This window comes from Corvus moneduloides, chromosome 29 (assembly GCF_009650955.1).
Source record: "Corvus moneduloides isolate bCorMon1 chromosome 29, bCorMon1.pri, whole genome shotgun sequence".
NCBI lineage: Eukaryota > Metazoa > Chordata > Aves > Passeriformes > Corvidae > Corvus > Corvus moneduloides.
Window position 1 is genome coordinate 1,625,380 of NC_045504.1, and position 25,888 is coordinate 1,651,267.

At 59.1% G+C, this 25,888-nt stretch overlaps 1 protein-coding gene and 1 long non-coding RNA gene across 6 annotated transcripts in view; both read left to right on the forward strand.

Annotated features, from left to right (window-relative positions):
• LOC116436190 (Fc receptor-like protein 3) overlaps positions 1–7,936 on the forward strand; it is a 161,494-nt gene extending 153,558 nt beyond the window's left edge. For 2 of the 5 annotated variants that reach the window (XM_032093195.1, XM_032093197.1), the window contains exon 11: positions 1,660–2,012. In XM_032093195.1, the coding sequence (XP_031949086.1) occupies positions 1,660–1,807 (148 nt within the window). In that variant the 3' untranslated portion in view covers positions 1,808–2,012. Of the gene's footprint in view, positions 1–791; positions 879–1,440; positions 1,463–1,541; positions 1,604–1,659; positions 2,013–7,123; positions 7,146–7,232; positions 7,289–7,435 lie in introns of those variants that run through there. The other 3 variants (XM_032093193.1, XM_032093194.1, XM_032093196.1) reach the window with 3 other exon arrangements.
• Positions 7,937–21,202: 13,266 nt separating this feature from the next.
• Positions 21,203–22,888, forward strand: LOC116436330. Its single transcript, XR_004236974.1, has 3 exons — positions 21,203–21,400; positions 21,728–21,977; positions 22,359–22,888. It is a non-coding gene; the product is annotated as an uncharacterized LOC116436330 (long non-coding RNA).
• The last annotated feature ends 3,000 nt before the right edge of the window (positions 22,889–25,888 follow it).

Below are 25,888 nucleotides of genomic sequence, written 5' to 3' on the forward strand. Positions count from 1 at the left end.
TGGCAGGGGCGGGGCAGAGCCGTGTCTATTCCCCGTGCCCTGCGCAGGTGAGGAGGGCAGGCATGGAGCAGTTCTGGGGACTCCTGGAATCCAGCCGGCGTCACCCCCAGCAGCCCCGGCACGGCCGTGGGCCAGAGCCATGGCTCGATATTTCCACGCTTCTCCCTCTCGTCTGGCGGCCACAGCCAGAACCCAACCATTCTTTCCAGGAGCTTCCAAAGGGCGGCAGGTTTGAGCCAGGAAGGACACCCATCCTTTCCAGACACCATTCCCGGTGCCCCCTCACCCCTCCCTGGCGTGACCCATCCGCGACATCTCCCCCATCCCACTCTCACCCCACGCATCCCTATGCCTCTGTCCCGGTACCAGCCCCTCCCCCCGGCCTCAGCCCCATCTGTGTCCCCGCAGTGCCCGTGGCCAATGCCACCATCAGCCCCGGTGCCCTGGCACAGCCGGTGCGCGCAGGTGACCCCGTGACCCTGCGCTGCTCGGTGCAGGTGGGCTCAGCCCCTGTCACCTTCACCTGGCTGCGCAACGGCAGCGAGGTGGCCCGGGGTCCCCTCCTGGAGCTCGGGGACGTCCATGTGGGACATTCCGGCACCTACCAGTGCGTGGCCACCAACCAGCTGGGACAGGACGGGCACCGCGTCTTCCGGGCGCTCAGCCCCGAGCTGGCACTGATGGTGACACCGCGGGCACACTGGGACACAGGTGGGCTCACTCGGGGTCACTGGAGGGTGCAGAAGCCCCGGCACGGCAGCTGACCCTGATGTGTCCCCCTCTGTCCCCAGCAGTGGCGGTGAACATCGGCAGGAGCCTCCTGTTCCTGGCCCTGCTCCTGGGTGTCATCGGGGGCTGTCACTGGTGGCAGCGCCTGGGTGGGTGACAATGGGGCCAACGGGGGTGCTGGAGTGAGGGGAAGCCCCCAGAGTGGGGAGGCGATGGGGCAGCACCCACAGCCCCGGAGTTGGGGGAAACGAAGCCCACAGTGACCTCGGCTGGGGGTCCTGGGGGCTTTAGGAGGATTCTGGAGGGTCTTGGTTGGGCTGCAGGGGCAGCCCTGGGTGGGCTTTGAGGAACATTGGGCTGGCAGTGGGAGCTCCTGGACGGTTTGGGGAGTGCCTGGAGGGCCATGCAGGGATGTTGGGGGATCTTTCTGGGGTCCTGGGGCAGTTTTGGGGATGCCCCTCCCTGCCGGGCTTGGGGTTGTTGGGGCTCAGAGGGTCGGGGGCACCGGGGTGCTCAGGGGCACTGCGGTGGTGCAGAAGTTCTGAGGGTTCAGGGGTGCTTGGAGTGTCCAGGGGGGAATCAGGGGTGCAGTGGGAATCGGGGCTCCAGTGGGGATTTGGGGGTCCCTTGGGTGGTCGGAGCTGCCGAGGTCCCAGGAAGCTTCAGGGGTCCCGGCGTGCCCAGGGTCACCCCCTCCCCTTTTCCTTGCAGCCGCCAGGAAGCCCCAGGACAGGTGAGTGGGGGGGCTCCGGCCGTGACTCCCCTTTCCCCCTTCCCCACACACCCCCTCAGGCCCCCCCTTATCCCCACAGGGCCCCCCCGGAGGAGGGGGAGCTGCTGGAGCTCCACGGCGTGGGCAGCGAGCGGGCGGGGGGTGAGTACGGGGCTGGGGACAGGGACACGTCCCCCACGGGTGTCACCCCCTCCCAGGTCCCCACAACCGCTGTCTCTGTCAGCGCCCCCACGGGTGTCCCCCGGCCCTGCCCCCCCTCGGCATCCACAAGTGACCAATGCGGAGCTGCCGGGACCCTACGAGGGACAGCAGGACCCCGGTGCCACCTACGAGAGTGTGATGTGACCTTGGGGGGAAATTGGGGATCACTGGGAGGCATCGAGTCCCCCCAGAGGTCCCTCACTGCCCTTCACAGCACCCCAGGGCCTCCCCATTCCCCCTCCCAGTGCCGGTGGGGCACAGGACCCTTTTGCCTCTTCTTGGACCCAAAAGGCAGCGTTTGGATTAAAGCGGGAGAAACGGGGTTGGTTTGTTCAGCTCTGCCTGCTCAGCTCGGCAAGGAGGAGGGTCCCGCTCAGGGTGCTGAGCAGATCCTTGTGGCATTTGCCTGAGTTTTGGGGCTCCCTCGCGCTTTCCATCCAGCCCTGCTCTGCAAACCATCAAAGGCTGGAAGGGTGAGCTGGTCCTAAAAAGTGGACAGGCCCTAAAAAGCTGAGCCAGAGGCAAAAAGTGAGCTGCACCTAAAATCTGAGCCAGGCCCTAAAACTGAATTTCTCCCGAAATCGGAACAAGCCCAAAAAACCTGAACCAGTCCCAAAATCTGAACCAGTGGCAGAACCTGAACCAGCCCCAAAAACTGAACTGGACCCAAAAACTGAACCGGACCCAAAACCTGAACCCATCCTTAAATTGGAATAAGCCCCATAACCCAAACTGGCCCCAGAAACCTGAACTGGCCCCAAGACCCGAACCAGTCCCAAAAAACGGAACCAGTGACAAAAACTGAGCTAGTCCCAAAATCCAAAGCAGCCTCAAAACTTGAACTGCCCAAAATTCCTAAACTAGCCCCAAAAACTGAACTGGACCTAATAACCTAAACCAGCCCCAAAAACTGAACCAGCCCTTAAATCCTGAACTCTTGGAATTGAAAAAGAAGGCCCGGTGGCTCCTGCGAGCGGAGAAATTGCAGTCCAAAACCAATGTGGTTGAGAAGAGCAAGCTCAGTTTCTTCGCAATCCAAAGGCACTTACATAGTGGACCAGCTTGTGAACTCTTAAGTGGCTGAAAACTTATCAAAGCAAATTTCTGCTTCTACCTAATTGGACTTACATAGGCACGCTTCTACAGTTATGTTATGATTCAAAGAATTCAGAGTTTACCTCCCCTTCTCTGGGTCTCATCTACACAGCTGTAAATCTTCAAAACTCCCTTTTTGTTCCCAGCCCTGTTTTTTTCACACAGGCCTTTTTCTCATGCAGAGTTTTTGCTTGTACAGTCCTTTTATTGATCCCAATAATTCTATTCTGCAACAAATTCCCCTTTTTTCTTTTTGTACAAGCAATACTTGATGGGTCACAGATGTAGTGACTTTGTATATTATCTTTTGCAAGCATTGGAAGGCAAGGTGAACACACGATTATTAAGAATGTTACTAGTCTTACAGTAATCAAATGCTACACAAATAAAACTTGCCATGATTTTAACGAAGTAACTTTAACCATCTTTCTAAGCTGAAACCATCTTCTTTCTGTAATTGTGTGGTTAATTGATGGAACTTACTTATCTGCTTGCGAAGTAGGAAAAAGTGGTTAGAGAGATTTATACGGCACATACCTTGGAACTTTTCACAGCCGTGGCTGTGAGCTAATAGAAAATCAATGGCTGCTTAATTTTATAATATTCTATGTCTAACACTAGTAACATTTACACTTAACTCATTAAGCATTTGCAAAGTCATATTAAAGTTATCCCTCTCCCAGCAAGCAAGTTTATGCAAAATAGCGTAAGCCCTGGTGCCAAAGTACCAGGTAAAAACATAAATGCTAACGAAATTGACTGCTTTCGCTTGATCTAAATGGGCAGAGAGCTGATTGAAAATGCCTGCTGATGCTCTTGTTTCAAGACAGTCAAAAAACAATTTTTCACTTTACTTCTGTGTTTGGTGTTATACCCAAAAATTTATGTAATATACCCAAAAATTTATGCCTTTTTTTTTTTCTTAGTTTTGTCTTTGGAAAGGGTTCCCCGACACCCACCACAAGTCACTAGCAACCACCCAGGTCAGCTGTTACATCTGCCCCAGAGTCTCACTATTTCTCCTGCTACGGAGAGTGGTGGATCTGGCAAGTGCTCAGCTCCTTCACTCAGCCACGTCTGCAGCCTCTCCCAAGGCTCCTCGGGACAGAGGTCTCAGAGTCCCAGCTGTTGAAGTAGTGGCGTCACTTTCCTCAGGAGCTGATGCTGACTGCGCCTTCTCGTTTCGGGGTCCTGTAGCACGGCACCACTTGCTGGGCACAGCTCTGCTCAGTGATGCAGCGATGACTTGTCCCTGCTGTTGCAGGACATTCTGCAGCATTGCAGTCCACGTTCGTTCCCAGAGCAGGAACTGTGAAGGGGTTAACAACAACTGTGCGATGCCGATGCAATCATTTGAACACAGAACATCTGCTGTAAAGATAGACTGCAAAATGCTTTGTGTAGAGAAGTCAGCAAGCTTCTGGATTACTTTTTGTATCATTTCTTGGTGTTTCTCCCCGTCCCGGGGTCGACCCCCGGCTGGCTTTGGCTTTGCAGGTGACAAAACCGCAGAAGTCGCGCTGCTGCCGGACGTTCTGCTGTTCGGCGGGGGGGGGGGTTACTCTCTGCCGCTTTTGGCCGGGCTTTAGGACCTCTCTGTTGCTCTGCCGCTTTTGGTGGGGCACCAGGACTGTCTGTGTCTCCTTGGCCCGCCTGCGCCCCGCCCCTGGGTCCGGTGTCTCTGCTGCTGCGTTCGCGGCCATTCCTGTCTCAGACGTCGGAGAGATAACATCCGGCTCTGCCGAGTTTAGCAGCTCCTGCAGTGAGCGGACGGGTGCTGCTGTGTTTTTAACCGGTTTTCTCGCAGCCAGCCCGAAGGACCGTGCCACTCCGGGCTCCGCTCCGGTCTCTGCCCGCTGCTCCGTAAGACCCGCGTCTGTTTCTTTCCCGGAGCTGCTACAGCCGGCGCTGCCATTCTCTAAAGTCTCTATGGCAGCTGCGGCCACTGTCTGTTCTGTTTTTATTTCTGTGAGAGTGCCAGTTACTGCTCTCCAGGTGAATTTGAGAGCTTTTGTTTCGTTAGTTTTCTTTTTAAACGATCTTGGATCAGAGAGTTCCTTATAAAGGTGCACTTCTTTAAGTCCCCGCTTTTCTAAAAAGCGTAAAAATAAGTCAAGGGCCACCTCTGTTTCCATAACTGCGTCTAACCACAAACTGCATCCCACTGCAATAACTGCGTCTAACCGCAAACTAATTCTTCCCGCAAACTGCGTCTCACTGCAAACTGCGTCTACCCGTAAAACTGCGTCTTCCCGCGGTGTCCCTGCTGTCAGGTTGTGCAGCCTTCAGGTTTAGCCCTTGTCAGCCAAGCGGCGGACCCCGCTGTTCGGTCGGTCCAGGCTGGGATCAGGCGCCGGCCCACAGCTACTGATCCTATGCCTCCGGTTGCAGCTACCATGCCGCAGTTGGCTCCCGCCGGGTCGAGAGGAACGAAGTGCCAGTCCGAGTTTGAGTTCCAAATTCCGAGTTCAAGTCTGAGTTCCGATGCGGGCGCCAAATGTTGGAATTGTAAAAAGGGGCCCGGTCCCGGTGGCTCCGGCGAGGGGAGAAATTGCAGTCCAAAACCAATGTGGTTGGTAAGAGCAAGCTCCGTTTCTTCGCAATCCAAAGGCACTTACATAGTGGACCAGCTTGTGAACTCTTAAGTGGCTTAAAACTTATCAAAGCAAATTTCTGCTTCTACCTAATTGGACTTACATTGGCAAGCTTCTACAGTTATGTTATGATTCAAAGAATTCAGAGTTTACCTCCCCTTCTCTGGGTCTCATCTACACAGCTGTAAATCTTCAAAACAATGTTTTTGTTCCCAGCCCTGTTTTTTTCACACAGGCTTTTTTCTCATGCAGAGTTTTTGCTTGTACAGTCCTTTCATTGATCCCAATAATTCTATTTTGCAACACCATCCCTGTCTGGATCCCCACCCCTCCCTCGGCTACCCCCATCCCTCTCAAGGTGTCCCTTCCCTGAAACCCCCCATCCTTCCTTGGGGTCCATTCCTGCCCTTTCCAAGCCTCCCCCACCATCTCTGTGTGCCCTCGTCCTCAAAGGGGTCCCCCCGATGCTCTCTAAACTTCCTCGGGTCCTTCACTGTCCCCTGGTGTCCCCTTCACGCAGGTGTTCCGCTCTCGGGGGTGTCCGTGTCGGCGCAGCCCCCCGGGGCACAGGTGGCACTGGGGGACCGCCTGGTGCTGAGCTGCGCGGTGGCCGCGGGGACAGGTCCCCTGTCCTTCTCCTGGCACCGGGGGGGCTCGTGGGCACCGCTGGGCACCGGCCCCCGCCTGGAGCTGCGCCACGTTGGGGACAATGACAGCGGCCACTACCAGTGCAGGGCCAGTGACGGGGACAGCGTGGCCGACAGTGTCCCCATGAATGTCACCGTCCTGGGTGAGCGGGACCCCAGGAACGGGGTGACCCCACCCACCACATCCCCATCCCCCCTGGCCAGGCCTCAGCCCCGTCTGTGTCCCCGCAGTGCCCGTGGCCAATGCCACCATCAGCCCCGGTGCCCTGGCACAGCCGGTGCGCGCAGGTGACCCCGTGACCCTGCGCTGCTCGGTGCAGGTGGGCTCAGCCCCTGTCACCTTCACCTGGCTGCGCAACGGCAGCGAGGTGGCCCGAGGTCCCCTCCTGGAGCTCGGCGACGTCCATGTGGGACATTCCGGCACCTACCAGTGCGTGGCCACCAACCAGCTGGGACAGGACGGGCACCGCGTGTTCCGGGCGCTCAGCCCCGAGCTGGCACTGACGGTGACACCGCGGGGACACTGGGACACAGGTGGGGTCACTCGGGGTCACTGGAGGGTGCAGAAGCCCCGGCATGGCAGCTGACCCTGATGTGTCCCCCTCTGTCCCCAGCAGGGGTCAGTGGTTCCCTGCTGTTCCTGGTTCTGCTCGTGGGTGTCATTGTGGGCTGTCGCTGGTGGCACCGCCTGGGTGGGTGACAATGGGGGGGGGGCTTGGGGGTCCCAGGGAGTTGGGGGAAGCTCCCCAGAGACGGGAGGTGATGGGGTGACACCCACAGCCCCTGTCTTGGGGGTGGATGAGCCCCCTCTGTCCCCAGCTCAGGGTCCTGGGGGCGTTGGGGTGGCGTTGGGATGTTGGGGGTACTTTCAGGGGTTTTGGGGCAGTTTGGGGGCTCCCCCTCCGTCTCGGCCTTGGGGCTCTGGGGGTTCAGGGGTTCCGGAACACCAAGGTGGTTCCAGGCTTCTGGGGGTTTTCAGGGAGGCTCTGGGGTCCTGGGAGGAACTGAGGGTCCGCTGGGGGCTCAGGAGTTCCGGGGGGGGAAGGGGGGAGGGAGGCTGGGGCTCCCGCGGGCTTTCAGTAGCCCTGGGCACCCCACAACCCCCCCTCCTTTTTCCTTCACAGCCTCCAGGAAGCACCAGGAAAGGTGAGTGGGGGGCTCCAGTCCTGGCCCCCCTTTTACCCCACAAGCTCCAGAACCCCCCACTCCAGCAGCCCCCCCTGGTCCCCGCAGGGCCCCCCGGGCCGAGGCGCTTTACGCCAACATCGTGCGCAGCGAGCGGCTGAAGGGTGAGTGGGGAGGGGGGCACGGGGGGCACGGGGGGCACGGGGGGCACGGGGGGCACGGGGGGCACGGCGGGCACGGGGACCCGGACCCGTCACCCGCTGCTGTCACCCCCCACCCGGCTCCCCCCAACCGCTCTCTCTCTCTATCAGGGGCCCCCCAGCCCGCCCCCCCCCGGAATCCCCAAGTGACCAACACCGAGCTGCGGGGACCCCATTGGCGACTGCGGGAGCGCGGTGGCATCTACGAGAATGTGCCGTGACACTGGGGGGCACTGGGGGCACTGGGGGCACCCACACACGTCTGTCACCTCGCCCCGTGGGTGCCCACCCTGCCCGTGGCCACCGGGAGTTGCCAGTAGCTGGCCCTGTCCTCCCGCCCGTGGCCACCGCCCCTCCGTCCCTCTGAGCCCCACAAATCGGGGAGAATCCGCCTGGAAACCACCCCAGAGCGCCCCAAAGTGGCCACTGGGAGCTGGCGGGGGCTGCTGGGGCCAGGCGGGGGGGACACGAGGGGGTCCCCGGGGAGCAGAGCCCCGTCCCCCCTCCCGCAGCCCTGGAGGAGCCCCGGGATGCAGGGAGGGAGTTTTAGGGTTGGTTTTCCTTCTCATTTTTCAGTTTGATGCACAATAAATTCAATGAATTCCCCCCAAATCGAGTCTGTTTTGCCCCTGACTGAGCCCTCCCCGCCCTAATCCCAGCCCAGCCCCCCCTCCCCGGGGTGCTCCAAAATCTGGGACCTCAGGGACCAGGGACCCCAAAATCTGGGACCTCCGGGACAGGAAGCCCAAAATCTGGGACGTCCAAGCTCTGGGCTCCCAAAATCTGGGACCTCAGGGCTCCTGAAATCTGGGACCTCAGGGACCAGGGACCCCAAAATCTGGGACGTCCAAGCTCTGGGCTCCCAAAATCTGGGACCTCAGGGACGCAAAATCGGGGACGTCCAAGCTCTGGGCTCCCAAAATCTGGGACCTCAGGGACGCAAAATCGGGGACGTCCAAGCTCTGGGACCCCAAAATCTGGGACCCCGGGACAGGAACCCCGAAATCTGGGACGTCCAAGCTCTGGGCTCCCAAAATCTGGGACCTCAGGGCTCCTGAAATCTGGGACCTCAGGGACCAGGGACCCCAAAATCTGGGACCTCGGGGACCCCAAAATCTGGGACCCCGGGACAGGGACCCCAAAACCTGTGCCGGGGCTCCCGGCCACCGTTGCCGGTCCATGGCGAGGCCCCCGGCGCTGCTCCCGGTCCTTTTCCAGCTCACGCTGCGGAGCGCGGTGAACCTGAGTCGATGGAGAGATTTTTAGACCAATGACGCTTCTCTTAATTTGCATATTTAAATATTTAAATCGCGACAGCTCTTTAAATAGGGACCTATTCCCGGTCCCTACTCCCGATCCCTATTCCCGATCCCTATTCCCAGTCCCTATTCCCGATCCCTATTCCCAATCCCTATTCCCGGTCCTTATTCTCGGTCCCCATTCCCGATCCCCATTCCCGATCCCCATTCCCGATCCCCATTCCCGATCCCTATTCCTGGTCCCCATTCCCAGTCCCTATTCCCGATCCCCATTCCCGATCCCTATTCCCGGTCCCTATTCCCAGTCCCTATTCCCGATCCCCATTCCCGGTCCCTATTCCCGGTCCTTATTCTCGGTCCCTATTCCCGATCCCCATTCCCCATCCCCATTCCTGATCCCTATTCCCAGTCCCTATTCCCGATCCCCATTCCCGGTCCCCATTCCCGGTCCCTATTCCCGGCCCCTATTCCCGATCCCTATTCTCCATCCCTATTCCCGATCCCTATTCCCAGTCCTTATTCCCGACCCCTATTCCCGATCCCTATTCCCGGCCCCTATTCCCGAGCCCTATTCCCGATCCCTATTCCCGGTCCCCATTCCCAGTCCCTATTCCCAGTCCCTATTCCCGATCCCCATTCCCGATCCCCATTCCCGAGCCCTATTCCCGATCCCTATTCCCAGTCCTTATTCCCGATCCCCATTCCCGATCCCCATTCCCGGTCCCTATTCCCGAGCCCTATTCCCGATCCCTATTCCCGATCCCCATTCCCGGTCCCCATTCCCGATCCCTATTCCCGATCCCCATTCCCGGCCCCTATTCCCGGCCCCTATTCCCGATCCCTATTCCCGATCCCCATTCCCGGTCCCCATTCCCGATCCCCATTCCCGATCCCCATTCCCGATCCCCATTTCCGGTCCCTATTCCCGGCCCCTATTCCCGATCCCCATTCCCGATCCCCATTTCCGGTCCCTATTCCCGGCCCCTATTCCCGATCCCCATTCCCGATCCCCATTCCCGATCCCTATTCCCGATCCCCATTCCCGGCCCCTATTCCCGGTCCTTATTCTCGGTCCCTATTCCCGATCCCCATTCCCGATCCCCATTCCCGGTCCCCATTCCCGGCCCCTATTCCCGATCCCTATTCCCAATCCCTATTCCCGGTCCCCATTCCCGATCCCTATTCCTGATCCCCATTCCCGGCCCTTATTCCCGGCCCCTATTCCCAATCCCCATTCCCGATCCCCATTCCCGGCCCTTATTCCCGGCCCCTATTCCCGATCCCCATTCCCGATCCCCATTCCCGATCCCCATTCCCGGTCCCTATTCCCGGTCCCCATTCCCGATCCCCATTCCCGGCCCTATTCCCGATCCCCATTCCCGGTCCCTATTCCCGGTCCCTATTCCCGGTCCTTATTCCCGATCCCTATTCCCGATCCCCATTCCCGGTCCCTATTCCCGGTCCCTATTCCCGATCCCTATTCCCGGTCCCCACTCCCGATCCCTATTCCCGGCCCCTATTCCCGATCCCTATTCCCAATCCCTATTCCCAATCCCTATTCCCAGTCCCTATTCCCGATCCCCATTCCCGATCCCTATTCCCGGCCCCTATTCCCGATCCCCATTCCCGATCCCCACTCCCGGTCCCTATTCCCGGCCCCTATTCCCGATCCCCATTCCCAGTCCTTATTCCCGATTCCTATTCCCGATCCCTATTCCCGGCCCCTATTCCCGAGCCCTATTCTCCATCCCTATTCCCGATCCCTATTCCCGGTCCCCATTCCCGATCCCTATTCCCAGTCCCTATTCCCGAGCCCTATTCCCAGTCCCTATTCCCGATCCCTATTCCCGGTCCCCATTCCCGATCCCTATTCCCAGTCCCTATTCCCGAGCCCTATTCCCGATCCCTATTCCCGATCCCCATTCCCGGTCCCCATTCCCGATCCCCATTCCCGATCCCTATTCCCGATCCCCATTCCCAGTCCCTATTCCCGATCCCCATTCCCGATCCCCATTCCCGATCCCTATTCCCGATCCCCATTCCCGATCCCCATTTCCGGTCCCTATTCCCGGTCCTTATTCCCGATCCCCATTCCCGATCCCTATTCCCGGTCCCCATTCCCGATCCCCATTCCCGATCCCTATTCCCGGTCCCTATTCCCGATCCCTATTCCCGATCCCTATTCCCGATCCCCATTCCCGATCCCTATTCCCGGTCCTTATTCTCGGTCCCTATTCCTGATCCCTATTCCCGATCCCCATTCCCGATCCCCATTCCCCATCCCCATTCCTGATCCCTATTCCCGGCCCCTATTCCCGATCCCCATTCCCGATCCCCACTCCCGATCCCTATTCCCGGCCCCTATTCCCGATCCCTATTCTCCATCCCTATTCCCGATCCCTATTCCCAGTCCTTATTCCCGATTCCTATTCCCGGTCCTTATTCTCGGTCCTTATTCCCGATCCCCATTCCCGATCGCCATTCCCGGTCCCCATTCCCGATCCCCATTCCCGATCCCTATTCCCGATCCCCATTCCCGATCCCCATTTCCGGTCCCTATTCCCGGTCCTTATTCCCGGCCCCTATTCCCGATCCCCATTCCCGATCCCCATTCCCGGTCCCTACTCCCGATCCCTATTCCCGATCCCCATTCCCGGTCCTTATTCCCGATCCCCATTCCCGACCCCTATTCCCGGCCCCTATTCCCGATCCCCATTCCCGATCCCTATTCCCGATCCCTATTCCCGATCCCCATTCCCGGCCCCTATTCCCGGTCCTTATTCTCGGTCCCTATTCCCGATCCCCATTCCCGATCCCCATTCCCGGTCCCCATTCCCGGCCCCTATTCCCGATCCCTATTCCCAATCCCTATTCCCGGTCCCCATTCCCGATCCCTATTCCTGATCCCCATTCCCGGCCCTTATTCCCGGCCCCTATTCCTGATCCCTATTCCTGATCCCCATTCCCGGCCCTTATTCCCGGTCCCTATTCCCAATCCCCATTCCCGATCCCCATTCCCGGCCCTTATTCCCGGCCCCTATTCCCGATCCCCATTCCCGATCCCCATTCCCGATCCCCATTCCCGGTCCCTATTCCCGGTCCCCATTCCCGATCCCCATTCCCGGCCCTATTCCCGATCCCCATTCCCGGTCCCTATTCCCGGTCCCTATTCCCGGTCCTTATTCCCGATCCCTATTCCCGATCCCCATTCCCGGTCCCTATTCCCGGTCCCTATTCCCGATCCCTATTCCCGGTCCCCACTCCCGATCCCTATTCCCGGCCCCTATTCCCGATCCCTATTCCCAATCCCTATTCCCAATCCCTATTCCCAGTCCCTATTCCCGATCCCCATTCCCGATCCCTATTCCCGATCCCCATTCCCGATCCCCATTCCCGGTCCCTATTCCCGGCCCCTATTCCCGATCCCCATTCCCAGTCCTTATTCCCGATTCCTATTCCCGATCCCTATTCCCGGCCCCTATTCCCGAGCCCTATTCTCCATCCCTATTCCCGATCCCTATTCCCGGTCCCCATTCCCGATCCCTATTCCCAGTCCCTATTCCCGAGCCCTATTCCCAGTCCCTATTCCCGATCCCTATTCCCGGTCCCCATTCCCGATCCCTATTCCCAATCCCTATTCCCGATCCCTATTCCCGATCCCCATTCCCGGTCCCCATTCCCGATCCCCATTCCCGATCCCTATTCCCGATCCCCATTCCCAGTCCCTATTCCCGATCCCCATTCCCGATCCCCATTCCCGATCCCTATTCCCGATCCCCATTCCCGATCCCCATTTCCGGTCCCTATTCCCGGTCCTTATTCCCGATCCCCATTCCCGATCCCTATTCCCGGTCCCCATTCCCGATCCCCATTCCCGATCCCTATTCCCGGTCCCTATTCCCGATCCCTATTCCCGATCCCTATTCCCGATCCCCATTCCCGATCCCTATTCCCGGTCCTTATTCTCGGTCCCTATTCCTGATCCCTATTCCCGATCCCCATTCCCGATCCCCATTCCCCATCCCCATTCCTGATCCCTATTCCCGGCCCCTATTCCCGATCCCCATTCCCGATCCCCACTCCCGATCCCTATTCCCGGCCCCTATTCCCGATCCCTATTCTCCATCCCTATTCCCGATCCCTATTCCCAGTCCTTATTCCCGATTCCTATTCCCGGTCCTTATTCTCGGTCCCTATTCCCGATCCCCATTCCCGATCCCCATTCCCGGTCCCCATTCCCGATCCCCATTCCCGACCCCTATTCCCAGTCCCTATTCCCAGTCCCTATTCCCGATCCCCATTCCCGATCCCTATTCCTGATCCCTATTCCCGGCCCCTATTCCCGGCCCCTATTCCCGATCGCCATTCCCGGTCCCTATTCCCGATCCCTATTCCCGATCCCCATTCCCGATCCCCATTTCCGGTCCCTATTCCCGATCCCTATTCCCGATCCCCATTCCCGGTCCTTATTCCCGATCCCTATTCCCGATCCCTATTCCCGGTCCCTATTCCCGATCCCCATTCCCGATCCCTATTCCCGGCCCCTATTCCCGGCCCCTATTCCCGATCCCTATTCCCAGTCCCTATTCCCGATCCCTATTCCCAATCCCTATTCCCGGTCCTTATTCTCGGTCCCCATTCCCGATCCCCATTCCCGATCCCCATTCCCGATCCCCATTCCCGATCCCTATTCCTGGTCCCCATTCCCAGTCCCTATTCCCGATCCCCATTCCCGATCCCTATTCCCGGTCCCTATTCCCAGTCCCTATTCCCGATCCCCATTCCCGGTCCCTATTCCCGGTCCTTATTCTCGGTCCCTATTCCCGATCCCCATTCCCCATCCTCATTCCTGATCCCTATTCCCAGTCCCTATTCCCGATCCCCATTCCCGGTCCCCATTCCCGGTCCCTATTCCCGGCCCCTATTCCCGATCCCCATTCCCGATCCCCACTCCCGATCCCTATTCCCGGCCCCTATTCCCGATCCCTATTCTCCATCCCTATTCCCGATCCCTATTCCCAGTCCTTATTCCCGATCCCTATTCCCGATCCCTATTCCCGGCCCCTATTCCCGAGCCCTATTCCCGATCCCTATTCCCGGTCCCCATTCCCAGTCCCTATTCCCAGTCCCTATTCCCGATCCCCATTCCCGATCCCCATTCCCGAGCCCTATTCCCGATCCCTATTCCCGGTCCCCATTCCCGATCCCTATTCCCAGTCCCTATTCCCGATCCCCATTCCCGATCCCCATTCCCGGTCCCTATTCCCGAGCCCTATTCCCGATCCCTATTCCCGATCCCCATTCCCGGCCCCTATTCCCGATCCCTATTCCCGATCCCCATTCCCGGTCCCCATTCCCGATCCCTATTCCCGATCCCCATTCCCGATCCCCATTTCCGGTCCCTATTCCCGGCCCCTATTCCCGATCCCCATTCCCGATCCCCATTCCCGATCCCTATTCCCGATCCCCATTCCCGGCCCCTATTCCCGGTCCTTATTCTCGGTCCCTATTCCCGATCCCCATTCCCGATCCCCATTCCCGGTCCCCATTCCCGGCCCCTATTCCCGATCCCTATTCCCAATCCCTATTCCCGGTCCCCATTCCCGATCCCTATTCCTGATCCCCATTCCCGGCCCTTATTCCCGGCCCCTATTCCTGATCCCTATTCCTGATCCCCATTCCCGGCCCTTATTCCCGGTCCCTATTCCCAATCCCCATTCCCGATCCCCATTCCCGGCCCTTATTCCCGGCCCCTATTCCCGATCCCCATTCCCGATCCCCATTCCCGATCCCCATTCCCGGTCCCCATTCCCGGTCCCCATTCCCGATCCCCATTCCCGGCCCTATTCCCGATCCCCATTCCCGGTCCCTATTCCCGGTCCCTATTCCCGGTCCTTATTCCCGATCCCTATTCCCGATCCCCATTCCCGGTCCCTATTCCCGGTCCCTATTCCCGATCCCTATTCCCGGTCCCCACTCCCGATCCCTATTCCCGGTCCCTATTCCCGATCCCCACTCCCGATCCCTATTCCCGGCCCCTATTCCCGATCCCTATTCCCAATCCCTATTCCCAATCCCTATTCCCAGTCCCTATTCCCGATCCCCATTCCCGATCCCTATTCCCGGCCCCTATTCCCGATCCCCATTCCCGATCCCCACTCCCGGTCCCTATTCCCGGCCCCTATTCCCGATCCCCATTCCCAGTCCTTATTCCCGATTCCTATTCCCGATCCCTATTCCCGGCCCCTATTCCCGAGCCCTATTCTCCATCCCTATTCCCGATCCCTATTCCCGGTCCCCATTCCCGATCCCTATTCCCAGTCCCTATTCCCGAGCCCTATTCCCAGTCCCTATTCCCGATCCCTATTCCCGATTCCTATTCCCGATCCCTATTCCCGGCCCCTATTCCCGAGCCCTATTCTCCATCCCTATTCCCGATCCCTATTCCCGGTCCCCATTCCCGATCCCTATTCCCAGTCCCTATTCCCGAGCCCTATTCCCAGTCCCTATTCCCGATCCCTATTCCCGGTCCCCATTCCCGATCCCTATTCCCAGTCCCTATTCCCGAGCCCTATTCCCGATCCCTATTCCCGATCCCCATTCCCGGTCCCCATTCCCGATCCCCATTCCCGATCCCTATTCCCGATCCCCATTCCCGATCCCCACTCCCGATCCCTATTCCCGGCCCCTATTCCCGATCCCTATTCTCCATCCCTATTCCCGATCCCTATTCCCAGTCCTTATTCCCGATTCCTATTCCCGGTCCTTATTCTCGGTCCCTATTCCCGATCCCCATTCCCGATCCCTATTCCCGGTCCTTATTCTCGGTCCCTATTCCTGATCCCTATTCCCGATCCCCATTCCCGATCCCCATTCCCCATCCCCATTCCTGATCCCTATTCCCGGCCCCTATTCCCGATCCCCATTCCCGATCCCCACTCCCGATCCCTATTCCCGGCCCCTATTCCCGATCCCTATTCTCCATCCCTATTCCCGATCCCTATTCCCAGTCCTTATTCCCGATTCCTATTCCCGGTCCTTATTCTCGGTCCCTATTCCCGATCCCCATTCCCGATCGCCATTCCCGGTCCCCATTCCCGATCCCCATTCCCGATCCCTATTCCCGATCCCCATTCCCGATCCCCATTTCCGGTCCCTATTCCCGGGCCTTATTCCCGGCCCCTATTCCCGATCCCCATTCCCGATCCCCATTCCCAGTCCCTATTCCCAGTCCCTATTCCCGATCCCCATTCCCGATCCCTATTCCCGGCCCCTATTCCCGGCCCCTATTCCCGATCGCCATTCCCGGTCCCTATTCCCGATCCCTATTCCCGATCCCTATTCCCGATCCCTATTCCCGGTCCCCATTCCCGATCCCTATTCCCGATCCCTATTCCCGATCCCCATTCCCGATCCCCATTTCCGGTCCCTATTCCCGATCCCTATTCCCGATCCCCATTCCCGGTCCTTATTCCCGATCCCTATTCCCGATCCCTATTCCCGGTCCCTATTCCCGATCCCCATTCCCGATCCCTATTCCCGGCCCCTATTCCCGGCCCCTATTCCCGATCCCTATTCCCAGTCCCTATTCCCGATCCCCATTTCCGATCCCTATTCCCGGCCCCTATTCCCGGCCCCTATTCCCGATCCCCATTCCCGATCCCCATTCCCGATCCCTATTCCCGATCCCTATTCCCGGTCCCTATTCCCGATCCCCATTCCCGGCCCCTATTCCCGGTCCCTATTCCCGATCCCCATTCCCGATCCCTATTCCCGGCCCCTATTCCCGATCCCCATTCCCGATCCCCACTCCCGATCCCTATTCCCGGCCCCTATTCCCGATCCCTATTCCCAGTCCTTATTCCCGATTCCTATTCCCGATCCCCATTCCCGGTCCCTATTCCCGGTCCCCATTCCCGGTCCCCATTCCCGGCCCTATTCCCGATCCCCATTCCCGATCCCTATTCCCGGCCCCCATTCCCGATCCCCATTCCCGGTCCCTATTCCCGATCCCTATTCCCGATCCCTATTCCTGATCCGCATTCCCGGTCCCTATTCCCAATCCCTATTCCCGATCCCCATTCCCGATCCCCACTCCCGGTCCCTATTCCCGGTCCCCATTCCCGATCCCTATTCCCGGCCCCTATTCCCGAGCCCTATTCCCGATCCCTATTCCCGATCCCCATTCCCAGTCCCTATTCCCGAGCCCTATTCCCAATCCCTATTCCCGATCCCCATTCCCGGTCCCCATTCCCGATCCCTATTCCCGATCCCCATTCCCGGCCCCTATTCCCGGTCCCTATTCCCGGTCCCCATTCCCGGTCCTTATTCTCGGTCCCCATTCCCGGTCCCTATTCCCGATCCCCATTCCCGATCCCCATTCCCGATCCCCATTCCCGGTCCCTATTCCCGGTCCTTATTCCTGATCCCCATTCCCGGTCCCTACTCCCGATCCCTATTCCTGGTCCCCATTCCCAGTCCCTATTCCCGATCCCCATTCCCGATCCCCATTCCCCATCCCCATTCCTGATCCCTATTCCCAGTCCCTATTCCCGATCCCCATTCCCGGTCCCCATTCCCGGTCCCTATTCCCGGCCCCTATTCCCGATCCCCATTCCCGATCCCCACTCCCGATCCCTATTCCCGGCCCCTATTCCCGATCCCTATTCTCCATCCCTATTCCCGATCCCTATTCCCAGTCCTTATTCCCGATTCCTATTCCCGATCCCTATTCCCGATCCCTATTCCCGGTCCCCATTCCCGATCCCCATTCCCGATCCCCATTTCCGGTCCCTATTCCCGGTCCTTATTCCCGATCCCCATTCCCGATCCCTATTCCCGATCCCCATTTCCGGCCCCTATTCCCAGTCCTTATTCTCGGTCCCTATTCCCGATCCCCATTCCCGATCCCTATTCCCGATCCCCATTCCCGGCCCCTATTCCCGGTCCTTATTCTCGGTCCCTATTCCCGATCCCCATTCCCGATCCCCATTCCCGGTCCCCATTCCCGGCCCTTATTCCCGATCCCTATTCCCGATCCCTATTCCCAATCCCTATTCCTGGTCCCCATTCCCGATCCCCATTCCCGATCCCCATTCCCGGCCCTTATTCCCGGTCCCTATTCCCAATCCCCATTCCCGATCCCCATTCCCGGCCCTTATTCCCGGTCCCTATTCCCGATCCCCATTCCCGATCCCCATTCCCGGTCCCTATTCCCGATCCCCATTCCCGATCCCCATTCCCGGTCCCTATTCCCGATCCCCATTCCCGGTCCTTATTCCCGATCCCTATTCCCGATCCCTATTCCCGATCCCCATTCCCGGTCCTTATTCCCGATCCCCATTCCCGATCCCTATTCCCAGTCCCTATTCCCGATCCCCATTCCCGATCCCTATTCCCGGTCCCTATTCCCGATCCCCATTCCCGATCCCCATTCCCGGTCCCTATTCCCGATCCCCATTCCCGGTCCTTATTCCCGATCCCTATTCCCGATCCCTATTCCCGATCCCCATTCCCGGTCCTTATTCCCGATCCCCATTCCCGATCCCTATTCCCAGTCCCTATTCCCGATCCCCATTCCCGATCCCTATTCCCGGCCCCTATTCCCGGCCCCTATTCCCGATCCCCATTCCCGATCCCTATTCCCGATCCCCATTCCCGATCCCTATTCCCGATCCCTATTCCCGATCCCCATTCCCGATCCCCATTTCCGGTCCCTATTCCCGATCCCTATTCCCGATCCCCATTCCCGGTCCCTATTCCCGATCCCCATTTCCGGTCCCTGTTTCCCGTTCCCGTTCCCGTTCCCGTTCCCGTTCCTGATCCGGTTCCGGGTTTTGCAGGCGGCCGTCTCCTCCCCTGTGGGCGGGAAAGGGGCGCGTCCCCGCGGCAGCGCCCCCTGGCGGCGGAGGGCGGAGCGGGCCAAGATGGCGGCGGAGCCGGGCCCGGGCCCGGGGCGCGACCCGGAGCTGGAGGAGCTGCTGGAGAGTGAGGGGGGCCCGGGGGTCTTTGGGGTGAGGGGGGCACGGAGGGGCCTTGGGGTGAGGGGAGGGTCGGGAGGGGTCGGGGGTCCGTGGGGGTTTTGGGGTTTGTTGGGTGCAGTGGGGTCGGGGGTCTTTGGGGTGAGGGGGGCACGGAGGGGCCTCGGGGTGAGGGGAGGGTCGGGAGGGGCCGGGGGTTCGTGGGGGTTTTGGGGTTTGTTTGGTGCAGTGGGGTCGGGGGGGACCCTGGGGTGAGGGGGGGGTCGGGAGAGGCCGGGGGTTGTTGGGGATTTTGGGAGGTTTTGGGGTTTGTTGGGTGCAGTGGGGTCGGGAGTCTTTGGGGTGAGGGGGTACGGGGTCTTTGGGGTGAGGGGGGTACGGGGTCTTTGGGGTGAGGGGGGGTCCGGAGGGGCCGGGAGTTGTTGGGGTTTTGGTGTTTGGGGTTTGTTGGGTGCAGTGGGGTCAGGGAGGACCCTGGGGGGGGGGGGTCGGGAGGGGCTGGGGGTTTTTGGGGCTTTTGGGGGTTTTGGGGTTTGTTGGGTGCAGTGGGGTCGGGGGTCTTTGGGGCGAGGGGGGCACGGAGGGGCCTTGGGGTGAGGGGAGGGTCGGGAGGTACCGGGGGTTGTTGGGATTTTGGGGGTTTTGGGGTTTGTTGGGTGCAGTGGGGTCGGGGGTCTTTGGGGTGAGGGGTGAGGGGGGTACGGAGTCTTTGGGGTGAGGGGGGGTCGGGAGGCACCGGGGGTTGTTGGGGTTTTGGGGTTTGTTGGGTGCAATGGGGTCCGGGGGTCTCGGGGACAGGGGTCGGGAGGGGCCGGGGGTTGTTGGGGGTTTGGGGTTCGGGGTTTGTTGGGTGCAATGGGGTCGGGGGTCTCGGGGGGAGGGGCCGGGAGTTTTTGGAGGTTTGGGGTTCGGGGTTTGTTGGGTGCCACGGGGTCGGGGGTCTCGGGGACAGGGGTCGGGAGGGGCTGGGGGTTTTTAGGGTGAGGAGGGGTTGGGAGGGGCAGTGGGGGTGGGGAGATCAGGAGAGGCTGGGGGAGGTTACTGGGGTACGGGGGGCTCGGGGGTTATTGGGGTACGGGGGGGCTCGGGGGTTATTGGGGTACGGAGGGGCTCGGGGGTTATTGGGGTACGGGAGGTTCCGGGGGTTATTGGGGTACGGGGGGGCTCGGGGGTTATTGGGGTACGGAGGGGCTCGGGGGTTATTGGGGTACGGGAGGTTCCGGGGGTTATTGGGGTACGGGGAGCTCGGGGGTTATTGGGGTACGGAGGGGCTCGGGGGTTATTGGGGTACGGGAGGTACCGGGGGTTATTGGGGTACGGGGAGCTCGGGGGTTATTGGGGTACGGAGGGGCTCGGGGGTTATTGGGGTACGGGGGGTTCCGGGGGTTATTGGGGTACGGAGGGGCTCGGGGGTTATTGGGGTGCGGGGGGGCTCGGGGGTTATTGGGGTACGGAGGGGCTCGGGGGTTATTGGGGTGCGGGGGGTTCCGGGGGTTATTGGGGTACGGGGGGTTCCGGGGATTACTGGGGTAAGGCAAGGGCTGGAGGGGTTTTTGGGGTCTGGGGGAACTGGGGGGGGTCACTGGAGTATGAGGGGGGTCTGGGGGCTATTGGGGTACAGGGGGATGTGAGGGGGGTGAAGGTTTTGGGGTGCAGTTCTTGAGGTGCAATTAGGAGTGGGGGCTCTTGGGGTGCAGTGGGATTTGCGTTATTGGGGTGCAGTTTTGGGGTGAAATTAGGGGCGGAGGTTATTGGGGTGCAGTTATGGGGCCGCAGTGGGGCTGGGGATTATTGGGGTGCAGTTACGGGGTGCAATAGGGCTGGGGATTATTGGGGTGCAGTTACGGGGTGCAATAGGGTTGGGGGATTATTGGGGTGCAGTTACGGGGTGCAATAGGGCTGGGGATTATTGGGGTGCAGTTACGGGGTGCAATAGGGCTGGGGATTATTGGGGTGCAGTTATGGGGTTGCAATAGGGCTGGGGATTATTGGGGTGCAGTTACGGGGTGCAATAGGGTTGGGGGATTATTGGGGTGCAGTTATGGGGTTGCAATAGGGCTGGGGATTATTGGGGTGCAGTTACGGGGTTGCAATAGGGCTGGGGATTATTGGGGTGCAGTTATGGGGCTGCAATAGGGTTGGGGGATTATTGGGGTGCAGTTATGGGGCCGCAGTGGGGCTGGGGATTATTGGGGTGCAGTTACGGGGTTGCAATAGGGCTGGGGATTATTGGGGTGCAGTTACGGGGTGCAATAGGGTTGGGGGATTATTGGGGTGCAGTTATGGGGCCGCAGTGAGGCTGGGGATTATTGGGGTGCAGTTACAGGGTTGCAATAGGGCTGGGGATTATTGGGGTGCAGTTATGGGGTGCAATAGGGTTGGGGGATTATTGGGGTGCAGTGAGGCTGGAGGGGATAAGTTTGGGGTGCAGTAGGGCCAGGGTTTATTAGGGTGCAGTTTGTGGGGTGTGGTGGGGTTGGAGATTTGGGGGTGCTGTGGGATTTGGGGCTTCTTGGGGTGCAGTTACTGGGGGGCAATTGGGATGGGGGATATTGGGGTGCAGTTATTGGGTTGGGGATATTGGGGTGCAGTTTTGGGGTGCAGTTATCGGGGTTGGGGATATTGGGGTGCAGTTTTGGGGTACAATCAGCGGTGGGGGTTATTGGGGTGCAGTTTTGGGGTGCAGTTATTGGGGTACAGTTATTGGGGTACAGTTATTGGGGTGTACAGTGTTGGGGTACAGTTTTTGGGGTACAGTTTTCGGGGTACAGTTTTGGGGTGCAGTCAGTGATGGCGGTTTTTGGGGTACAGTTTTTGGGGTACATTTTTAGGGTACAGTTTTGGGGGTACAGTGTTGGGGTGCAATCAGTGATGGCGGTTTTTGGGGTACAGTTTTTGGGGTACAGTTTTCAGAGTACATTTCTAGGATACAGTTTTCGGATACAGTTTTTGGGGTACATTTTTAGGATACAGTTTTCAGGGTACAGTTATTAGGGTACAGTTTTCGAGGTACAGTTTTTGGGGTACAGTTTTTGGGGTACAGTGTTGGGGTACAGTTTTGGGGTGCAGTTAGCGGGGTGCAGTTTGGGGGTACGGTTTTTGGGGTACGTTTTTGGGGTACAGTCAGTGATGGGGGTTATTGGGGGACAGTTTTTGGGGTACAGTTTTTGGGGTACAATCAGTGATGGCGGTTTTTGGGGTACATTTTTAGGGTACAGTTTTTGGGGTACAGTTTTTGGGGTACAGTTTCGGGGTGCAGTTTTGGGATACAATCAGTGATGGCAGTTACTGGGGTACAGTTTTTGGGGTACAGTGTTGGGGTACAGTTTTGGGGTGCAGTTAGCGGGGTGCAGTTCGGGGGTACAGTTTTTGGGGTACAGTTTTGGGGTACAATCAGTGATGGCGGTTTTTGGGGTACATTTTTAGGATACGGTTTTTGGCGTAGAGTTTTCGGGGTACATTTCTAGGACACATTTATCGGGGTACAGTTTTTGGGGTACAGTTTTTGGGGTACAGTTTATGGGGTACATTTTTAGGGTACAGTTTTTGGGGTACAGTTTTCGGGGTACATTTCTAGGGTACATTTCTAGGGTACAGTTTTTGGGGTACAGTTTATGGGGTACATTTTTAGGGTACGGTTTTTGGGGTACAGTTTTCGGGGTACATTTCTAGGATACAATTTTTGGGGTACAGTTTTTGGGGTACATTTTTAGGGTAGTTTTTGGGGTACAGTTTTTGTGGTACAGTTTTTAGGGTACATTTTTAGGATACAGTTTTTGGGGTACAGTTTTTGAGGTACAGTTTTTGGGGTACATTTCTAGGGTACAATTTTTGGGGTACATTTTTAGGGTACAGTTTTTGGGGTACAGTTTTTGGGGTACATTTTTAGGGTACAGTTTTTGGGGTACATTTCTAGGATACAATTTTTGAGGTACAGTTTTTGGGGTACATTTTTGGGGTGCATTTTTAGGGTACAATTTTTGGGGTACATTTTTAGGGTACATTTTTAGGGTACAGTTTTTGGGGTACATTTTTAGGATACAATTTTTGGGGTACATTTTTAGGGTACATTTCTAGGGTACAGTTTTTGGGGTACATTTTTAGGATACAATTTTTGGGGTACAGTTTTCGGGGTACATTTTTAGGATACAGTTTTTGGGGTACATTTCTAGGATACAATTTTTGCGGCACACTTTTCAGGCTACATTCCCACGACGCAGTTACCAGGCGGCCGTTTCGGGGTGTACGCTCACTCCAACCTCCTCTGAGCTGCCAAAACCCCTTTGCCCAACCCTTTCTTGGGGTCCCCCACCCCATTTCCCCCCTTCCAGGTGCCCTGGATGACTTCGAGCACAGCCGCCCCCCTCCCCCTCCCAGCTCCTCCTCTCCCCCCGACTCCGCCAAGGTGGGACCCCCCAAAAAATCCCCTTTGCCCCCCATTTTGGGGCCGCGGGGCCGCGCTGACCCCGTGCCCAGGGCTCGCTGTTCTCCCAGCAGGAGAGGTTCTTCCAGGAGCTCTTCGAGGGCGAGCTGGCGGCGCAGGCGGCCACCGAGTTCCAGGAGGCCATGCAGGAGCTGGCCCGGCAGGAGCCGCAGCTCGTGGAGCAGTTCCAGAAGCTCTCGGAAGCTGCCGGGAAAGTTGGTGAGGATGGGGTGGGAATGGGGTGGGGATGGGATGGGAATGGGGTGGGAATGGGGTGGGGATGGGGTGGGGATGGGGTGGGAATGGGGGTGGGGATGGGGTGGGAATGGGGTGGGGATGGGGTGGGAATGGGGTGGGGATGGGGTGGGAATGGGGTGGGAATGGGGTGGGAATGGGATGGGAATGGGATGGGAATGGGGGTGGGGATGGGGGTGGGAATGGGGTGGGGATGGGGTGGGAATGGGATGGGAATGGGGTGGGAATGGGGTGGGGATGGGGTGGGAATGGGAATGGTGGGAATGGGGTGGGAAAGTGGGAATGGGATGGGAATGGGGTGGGAATGGGGTGGGGATGGGGGTGGGGATGGGGTGGGAATGGGGGTGGGGATGGGGTGGGAATGGGATGGGAATGGGGGTGGGGATGGGTGGGAATGGGGGTGGGGATGGGGTGGGAATGGGATGGGAATGGGGTGGGAATGGGGTGGGGATGGGGGTGGGGATGGGGTGGGAATGGGGGTGGGGATGGGATGGGGATGGGGTGGGAATGGGATGGGAATGGGGTGGGGATGGGGGTGGGGATGGGGTGGGAATGGGGGTGGGGATGGGGTGGGAATGGGGGTGGGGATGGGATGGGGATGGGGTGGGAATGGGGTGGGGATGGGGTGGGGATGGGGTGGGGATGGGGTGGGGATGGGGTGGGGATGGGGTGGGAATGGGGTGGGAATGGGGTGGGGATGGGGTGGGGATGGGGTGGGGATGGGGTGGGAATGGGGTGGGGATGGGGGTGGGGATGGGGGTGGGAATGGGGGTGGGGATGGGGTGGGAATGGGGGTGGGGATGGGATGGGGATGGGGTGGGAATGGGGTGGGAATGGGGTGGGGATGGGGGTGGGGATGGGGTGGGAATGGGGGTGGGGATGGGGTGGGAATGGGGGTGGGGATGGGATGGGAATGGGGTGGGGATGGGGTGGGGATGGGGTGGGGATGGGGTGGGGATGGGGGTGGGGATGGGGTGGGAATGGGGTGGGGATGGGGGTGGGGATGGGGTGGGAATGGGGTGGGAATGGGGTGGGGATGGGGTGGGGATGGGGTGGGAATGGGGTGGGAATGGGGTGGGGATGGGGGTGGGGATGGGGTGGGAATGGGGTGGGGATGGGGGTGGGGATGGGGTGGGGATGGGGGTGGGGATGGGGTGGGAATGGGGTGGGAATGGGGTGGGAATGGGGTGGGAATGGGGTGGGGATGGGGGTGGGGATGGGGTGGGGATGGGGGTGGGGATGGGGTGGGAATGGGGTGGGAATGGGGTGGGAATGGGGTGGGGATGGGGTGGGGATGGGGTGGGAATGGGGTGGGGATGGGGGTGGGGATGGGGTGGGGATGGGGGTGGGGATGGGGTGGGAATGGGGTGGGGATGGGGTGGGGATGGGGTGGGAATGGGGTGGGAATGGGGGTGGGGATGGTGGAGGAAATGGAGTGGAAATGGGGATGGGGTGGGGATGGGGTGGGGATGGGGTGGGAATGGGGGGATCCCAGCCCGGAACAGGCCTGGTTGCCTTGGGCTTGTGTTGGTTCCCGATCCCGCTCCCTGTTCCTGCTCCTGGTCACTGTTCCCAGTCTTTGTTCCTGATCCCTGTTCCCCATTCCTGATCCCTGTTCCTGATCCCTGTCCCTGTTCCCAGTCCCTGTTCCTGATCCCAGTCCCTGTTCCTGATCCCTGTTCCCAGTCCCTGTTCCTGATCCCAGTCCCCGTTCCCAGTCCCTGTTCCTGATCCCAGTCCCTGTTCCCAGTCTCTGTTCCCCATTCCTGTTCCGTTCCTGTTCCCAGTCCCTGTTCCTGATCCCTGTTCCTGTTCCCGATCCCCATTCCTGATCCCAGTCCCCGTTCCTGATCCCAGTCCCTGTTCCTGATCCCTGGTTCTGTCCCCTTTCCCAGTCCTTGTCCCTGACCCCAATCCCAGTTCCTGTTCCCTGTCCCTGTTCTTGGTCACTGTTCCGGATCCCAGTCCCTCTTCCCAGTACTTGGTCCCCATTCCCAGTCCTCTTCCCTATCCCAGTTCCTGGTCCCCATTCCCAGTCCCTCTTCCCAGTCCTCTTCCCTATCCCAATTCCTGGTCCCCATTCCAGTCCTTGTTCCCTGCTCCAGTTCCCAGTCCCTGTCCCCATTCCTGGTCACTGTTCCCAATCCCAATCCATGTTCCCAGTCCCTATTCCCAGTCCATGGAAGCGTCCATGTCCCTGTTCCTGGTCCCTGTTCCCAGTCCCTGTTCCCAGTCCATGGAGGGGTCCCTATCCCAGTCCCTGTTCCCATTCCCAGTCCCCATTCCCAGTCCCCGTTCCCAATCCATGGAAGGGTCCCTATCCCAGTCCCTGTTCTCATTCCCAGTCCCCATTCCCAGTCCCCATTCCCAGTCCCCGTTCCCAGTCCCTGTTCCCACCCCCCAGATCCGCCCTGGTGTCTTTCTGGGGTGGGACAGGGGTTTGGGGTTCCCCAGCTGGGCTCTGGGTCTTCCTGGGTGCCCCAAAACTTCTCCCACTGCCAGCGGGGAGGAATGTTTGGAGTTTTTGGGGATGCCACGGACACGTGGGAACATTTGGGAATGTTTCCCCAAGCAAGGACCAGAGTGGGGAACTCCAGAGGTCCCGGTGTCCCCCAGGGCCTCGGGACCCCCATCTGAGGTCCCCAAG